Genomic DNA, 7127 nt, shown 5'->3' with positions numbered 1-7127 from the left:
GACCATGGAACTAGACAATTTCTTCTTAAGAAACTCTTTGAAGAGGGTAGGCGTAGATCCTTTCGGAAGACTCTTGCCTTCCTAGCTTCAGGGGGAAAATGGCAGCGACTCTTCTGTTCCTAGTTCAGGTAAGAGGGCAGGACTTACTGTCCTACTTCAGGGAAGATGGACAGGACTCTGCTGGTCCTAGCTTAGGGAAGATGGCAGTACTCTGCTGTTCCTGCTTCAGGGAAGATGACAGGACTCTCTGCCTAGCTTCAGAAGGAGATGACAGGACTCTGCTGTCCTAGCTCAGAGGAAGATGACAGGGACTTGCTGTCGCTAGCTTCAGGGGGAAGATGGGCAGGGACTTCGTCCTCTCAGGGAGGAAGATGGGCAGGACTCTTGCTGTCCTAGCTTCAGTGGGAAAAGACAGGACTCTGCTCTGTCCTAGCTTCAGGGAGACTGGACAGACTCTGCTTCCTAGCTTCAGGGGAAAGATGGCAGGGATTCTCCTACGCAGGGGAAATGGACAGGGACTCTTGCTGTCCTAGCTCAGGGGAAAGATGGCAGGACTCTGCTGTCCTAGCTTCATGGGAAGATGGGCAGGGACTCTGCGTCAGCTCAGGGGAAGATGACAGAGACTCTGCTGTCCTAGCTCAGGGAAGATGATGACCAGGACTCTGCTTCGAGCTTCAGGTAGATGGTTCCACCATTGGGTGCCAGGCGACAGAGAAGACGGACTGGCTGACGGAAACTGACTTCCCATAGTGGACGTCCAAGAGGACCAAGGTGAACCGGAATTACTTTCAGGTTGATAAACCAGCTAAAATTAATTGTGTATCTTAACACCTGCTCCAAACCTAAACCAGGTGTCAATTAACCTTTCTTTTGCAGACATTCAACCTGAATGAGTTATGTGTTATACTTGATGAACCTACCACAACCTCACTTTCATCACATCTGGTTGGACCCTGTTGGGTTCATCAATTTTCTCGTTGTTTTATTTACCAGATAAACACAGTAATCATCATAATGAGGACCTCCCATTTGATGAGAATGACACAGATTGAGAGGAGGCTTGCAAAATTTCCAGTTTACTTTCCCCCAAAATTCCGCAATGTTTTCCAGAAATCAGGTTGAAGAGTCTCGGATAATCAAATAACGCAGGTGAAATCCAGATTCCTCCAAACAGGATTCCTGGAAAATCTGGGAATTTGGTGAAATTACCGAGTTTGTGCAACCTAGGAATAGGATAAAGTGAGTTATCACATGGTGACGCCCAGATGAAGGTAAAAACGATATCCCCAATTCACCTTAGTGTTTATCGAAGCTGTTTCCTCATCAGGCCAACAGGCAACATCGATGATGGGTTGATACAAAACCAAGGAGAGAAAAGGCCCCACTCTTTTCTGTATGGTTCAGAAAGCTGTATTGGAGATCAGGTTAGGGACAGGGCTTAGGCTCACAGGTCAGGCTAGAACGTGTTAGAATTTACATGGGAAATACAGGAAGCAGCCGTTTTGTTTGTTGAGTAACCCATGGTTCACACACACACACACACACACACCCACACACACACACCACCACACACACAACCACACACACACACACACACAACACACACACACACACACACACACACACACACACACAACACACACACACACAATGGTGTGACTAAAGGGGGGACAGGCTGAGACACGCCATGCTGCTCACACATCACACACACACACTCACACACACCACACACACACACGGTGAGACAGGTACAGGCAGGCTGATTCAGCCTCAGTACCTGGGGGAGTGTACAGTGAGAGGAGGGCTTCTGAGAGTGTTGCCTACCTTGCAGAGCCTCATCCTCAGAGCAGCTAAACCAGTCCCTCCTGAGACGCAGGTAGACGGCGTGAGTGGAGAGGAGAAAAGGAGAGGTGCCGAGGAGGAGGAAGGGTTGGCCGGAGAGGAGGAGGGGAGAGACATAAAGAGAGCCAGAAAGTTGAGGCATACTTACTTCCCACCAACAGTACCCCCACACACCCAGATCAACAAACCGAGTCATCACACACATACGAGTACAGACAGCTAACAGCGTACATATTAGATAAAGGCAAAGAACTCTGAAAGTAAATGGAGTAGTAAGTAAAGGAAGCTCTGAAAGAATGGAGTAGCTAAGTAAAGAAGCTTCTAAAGAATGGGTAGCTAAGTTAAAGGAAGCTCTGAAAGTAATGAGTACTAAGTAAAGAAGCTCTGAAAAGTAATTGGAGTAGCAATAAACGAAGCTCTAAAGAATGGAGAGCTAAGGTAAAAGGAAAGCTCTGAAATAATGGAGTAGCTAAGTAAAGAACTCTGAAAGGAATGGATATCTAAGCAAGGAAGCTCTGAATCAATGGAGTAGCTAAGTAAAGAAGCTCGAAAAATGATAGCAGGTAAAGGAGCTCTGAGTAATGATAGCTAAGAAAGGAAGCTCTGAAAGATGAGTAGCTAAGGTAAAGGAACTCTGAAATAATGGAGTAGCTAGGTGAAAGAAGCTCTGAAAGTAATGGAAGTACTAAGTAAAGGGAAGCTTTGAAAGTAATGGAGTATAAGTAAGAAGCTCTGAAATAATGGAGTAGCAAGGTAAAGGAAGCTCTGAAAGTAATGATAGCTAAGCAAAAGGAAGCTCTGAAGTAATGGATAGCTAAGGTAAAGAAGCTCTGAAGTAATGGGACCTAAGGTAAAGAACTCTGAAAGTAATGGATACTAGTAAAAAAAGGAAGCTCTGAAAGTAATGATGAGCTAAGTCAAAGAAGCTCACTAAACAACAGGGTGAAAAAAGAGAGGCAGAACAGTGAAACAACACTCATCCTCAACACAATAGCATAACCATATAAATCGAATAGTATAACCATGATAAACAAAATATAACCATATAAATCAATAATATAACCATATAAATCAAATAATATAACCATGATAAACAATAATATAACCATGATAAATCAATAATATAACCAGGATAACAATAATATAAATCATAGATAACCATGATAAATCAATAATATAAATCAATAATATAACCATATAAATCAAAATATAACCATGATAAATCAAAATAGTAACCTGATAAATCAATAATATAAATCAATAATATAACCATGATAAATCAAAATTATAACCTATAAATCACTAATAACAATCAATAATATAACCATGATAAAATCAATAACTAAACCATGATAAATCAATAATATAAATCAAAATAACCATGATAAATCAATAGTATAACCACTGATAAATCAATAATATAACCATGATAAATCAATAATATAACCATGATAAAAATCAAAAATAAACCCAACTCAGATAATAGAACCCAATAAATCGAATAGTATAAACCATGATAAATCAATAATATAACATGATAAATCATAAAATAAATCAATAGTATACCATGATAAATCAATTAATATAAATCATAATATAACCATGATAAACGAAAATATAACATGATAATTCAATAGAATAACCATGATAAATCAATACGTATAACCATGATAAAATCAATTAATATAACCATATAAAATAATACATATAACCATGAAAATCCTAATATTAACCATATAAAATCAATAATATAACCATGATATTAATCGAATAGTATAACGCTATGATAAATCGGAAGTAATTAATAACCATGATAAATCAATAGATAGTAAGCCATATAAATCAATAAATAGTGAACCATATAAAGTCAATAATGATAACCATAATAATCAAATAGCTATAAAACCATGATAATCAAATGAATGATGAAGACCATGATAAATCGAATAATATGAACCATATAAAGTCAATAATATAACACTGATTAAATCAATAAGGGGGTGAGCTAACCATATAAATTCAATAAGTATAAATCGAATAGATATAAGGCCATGATAAAATCAATAGAGATAAGCATATAGAATAATAGATGAGGGAATCAATGAAGTGATAACCATGATAAATCAAGAGGATAACCATGAAAAGCAATAATATAAACCATGATAAATCAAGTAATATAAAACAATAGTCTAACCATGATAAATCAATTAATATAAATCAAAATATAACATGATAAATTCAAGCTAATATGTAACCATGGATAAATCCAGATTGGAATAGTAAATCCAGATAATATAACCAGAGTAAATCGAATAATATAACCATGGATGATGGAATAATATAAATCGAATAAGATAACCGTGAAAATCAATAAGTATAAACCATTGAGTAGAAGTCAGATAATGATAACCATGATTAAATCAATCTATAAGACCATGATAAATCAATAAGTAACCATGATAATCAATATAGTAAACAATCAATAATATAAATCAATAATATAACCATGATAAATCAATAAAATAAATRAATAACATACCCATGARAAATCAATAATATAACCCTAATAAATCAATKATWTAACCATGATAAATCAATAATACGATAGAGAGGGTCCAAAGGGAAGCAGGTTGGCACGCCAGGTAGAACTCTGACTCTAATCAACACACCTGTAGTTTGAGGGCGAAGGCAGTGGGGTTGGTCTCTGCTAGGTCAGGCTCCACAGCCTCCAGGTACACCAGGGGGTCAGGACACTCAGACAGCCTGGTTAAGAGGGGTGCGTCTGGGGCTGGGACCTCCATAGGGCCCTGGGTGGGTAGCTACAGTGCAGGGGGTGGCAGCAGGGAGGCGGAAGGGGGTGAGGAGCGGGGTGAGGAGCCGGTCAGCGTAGCAAAGCTTTGGGCAGTGTCAGAAGGTTGGTAGTGGCTGAGATGCTGAGACGGAGGTGTGAGTTGTTTCTTGCTGGTCGGTGGGTAGTTTACGGTAGTTACCTTATGGAAGTTAACTTACGCCAGGGCTTTGAAAAATTAACCGGGGTAGCATCTACACTGGAGGCCATACAGTATTTAGGGTTGGCACTGTCGCCCTCTACTGTATACATGACAATAACACGGACAGAGTTGAGAGGTCGCGGCATAGCGAACTGGGAAAGAAAATGTGCCGTAACATTCTATTCTGAGATGAGCCTGACACTAAGAGCAGATGGAAGACGACCAGAAACATACAGTCATTGCATCAGGTGTATCGATAGATTTTCTTTTCTCCAAACGTATTGATTGACAGCCAGAGAGTTCAATATTGTGACTCACCACTCCATGATCCCTGTCTGTGCTCTGTGTCCGTCTGAGTGACTGGCTCTCTCTCTTCCTGGTCTTTTCCTTCTCTCCAGCGGACCCCTCTGGACCAGGCCGAGACCCCTCTGGACCGGGCCGAGAGCCCAGCACCGGGGTCTTCATCTGGGCTGTGATCTGGGCCTCTATCTCCTCAAAACTCCTAGAGAGAGGGAGAGAAGGAAGGAGGGATGTTGAGGAGGACAGACAGGATCTGTGTGTGGTAGAAGCATTAAAATAGTGACTAGAAGGGGATAGTAACTGATATGTTGTTCGGCATACCCTTCTACACCTGAGATTTAGAACTAATTACTAATGTAATATTTCTCATGGTTATCACTGTTGTACTAAGATGTTGTGTTTTTGTTTTTTGTTGTGGGTTTTGGTTTTTGTGTTTTTGGTTTTTTGTTGTTGTGTGTTTGTTGCTGGTGTTTTGTTTGGTTGTTGGCCGCGTGGGGTGCTTGGGCGGTGTGTGGTAGGGTACCGTGCAGGGGGAGAGTTGGGGTTCTATCCTGGGTTAGGCCTTGTAGGCGTCTGTCAAAGGCCAAGCTTCAAGTAAGAACAGATTTCTTCACAGCGAGGCGGAGAAGAGATGTGTAGAGGGCAGGAGGTGGAGAAGAGAGACGGGTGTGCAAGGAGTGGCAGAGTGTTGAGAAGAGAGATGGTGGTGTGTTGTGTCAGTGAGACAGGATGAGAGTGGGAAGAGGTAGGGGAGAGAGAGTGTGAGAGAGGGCAGGAGTGTGTGAGAAAGAGAGAGTGTGTGTGTGTGAGTGAGAGACAGAGAGAGAGAGTGTGAGAGAGGGCAGGAGTGTGTGAGAAAGAGAAAGGGTGTGTGTGAGAGACAGAGAGTGAGAGTGTGAGAGAGAGTAGGGGAGAGAGAGATAGAGTAGGAGAGAGCAGGAGAGGACATTAATACAATTAGTCCCAACCAAATCACGAAAAAACAAAAAGACAATTATTTTACACATTGGAAATAATTAACAAAAATCAGAGCAAACTAGAATGCTATTTAACAGAGAGTACACAGTGGCAGAATACCTGACCACTGTGGTAAAATACCTGACCACTGTGACTGACCCAAACTTAACGGACTATGTACAGACTCAGTGAGCATAGCCTTGCTATTGAGAAAGGCCGCCGTAGGGAGACCTGGCTCTCAAGAGAAGACAGGCTATGTGCACACTGCCCACAAAATGAGGTGGAAACTGAGCTGCACTTCCTAACCTCCTGCCKAATGTATGACCATATAAGAGACACATATTTCCCTCAGATTACACAGACCCACAAAGAATTTGAAGACAAACCTAATTTTGATAACCTCCCATATCTACTGGGTGAAATACAACAGTGTTCCATCACAGCAGCAAGATTTGTGAACTGTTGCCACAAGAAAAGGTCAACCAGTGAAGAACAAACACCATTGTAAATACAACCCATATTTTTGCTTATTTATTTTCCCTTCTGTACTTTAACCATTTGTACATCATTACAACACTGATTTTAGACATTTGAAATGTCTCTATTCCTTTGGAACTTCTGTGAGTGTAATGTTCACTGTTAATTTTTATTGTTTATTTCACTTTTGTATATTATCTACCTCACTTGCTTTGGCAACGTAACAAATGTTTCCCATGACAATAAAGCCCCTTGAATTGAAATTGAACCAAGAGCACACAGCAGCAGTAAAATATGTCAGAAACACGAAGATATTTTAAAACTAAAGTATGCAAGGACAGTCCGTCTCGAGGACAGTCAGCCTCGAGGACAGTCCGTCTCGAGGACAGTCCGTCTCAATCATTATGTCAGGTAAACATATAGACATACTGTAAGTAACCAGTATCGAATCTTCATAGATCACTTCAGAATTTGAGCTAGTTTCACTTCTATCTCCCGACCCCTTCCTATCTGACTGACAGCACAGACTGTGGATAGATATTCCCCTGGTGAAGAGGAACC

The 7127-nt window shown here is 40.7% G+C and overlaps 1 protein-coding gene across 1 annotated transcript in view; it reads right to left on the bottom strand.

Annotated features, from left to right (window-relative positions):
- The window catches only part of LOC112076295 (transforming acidic coiled-coil-containing protein 2), a 49279-nt gene that overhangs the window by 19171 nt on the left and 22981 nt on the right, over window positions 1-7127 (bottom strand). Inside the window, exons 6-7 of the mRNA XM_070441250.1 lie at window positions 5151-5334; window positions 4512-4661 (exon numbers count right to left, since the gene is read on the bottom strand). Of these exons, the coding sequence (XP_070297351.1) occupies window positions 4512-4661; window positions 5151-5334 (334 nt within the window). The remainder of the gene's footprint in view (window positions 1-4511; window positions 4662-5150; window positions 5335-7127) is intronic.

This window comes from Salvelinus sp. IW2-2015, unplaced genomic scaffold (genome assembly GCF_002910315.2).
Source record: "Salvelinus sp. IW2-2015 unplaced genomic scaffold, ASM291031v2 Un_scaffold3666, whole genome shotgun sequence".
Lineage (NCBI taxonomy): Eukaryota > Metazoa > Chordata > Actinopteri > Salmoniformes > Salmonidae > Salvelinus > Salvelinus sp. IW2-2015.
The sequence above is the reverse complement of the archived record's forward strand: the minus strand, read 5'-3'. Positions and strand labels throughout refer to the sequence as shown.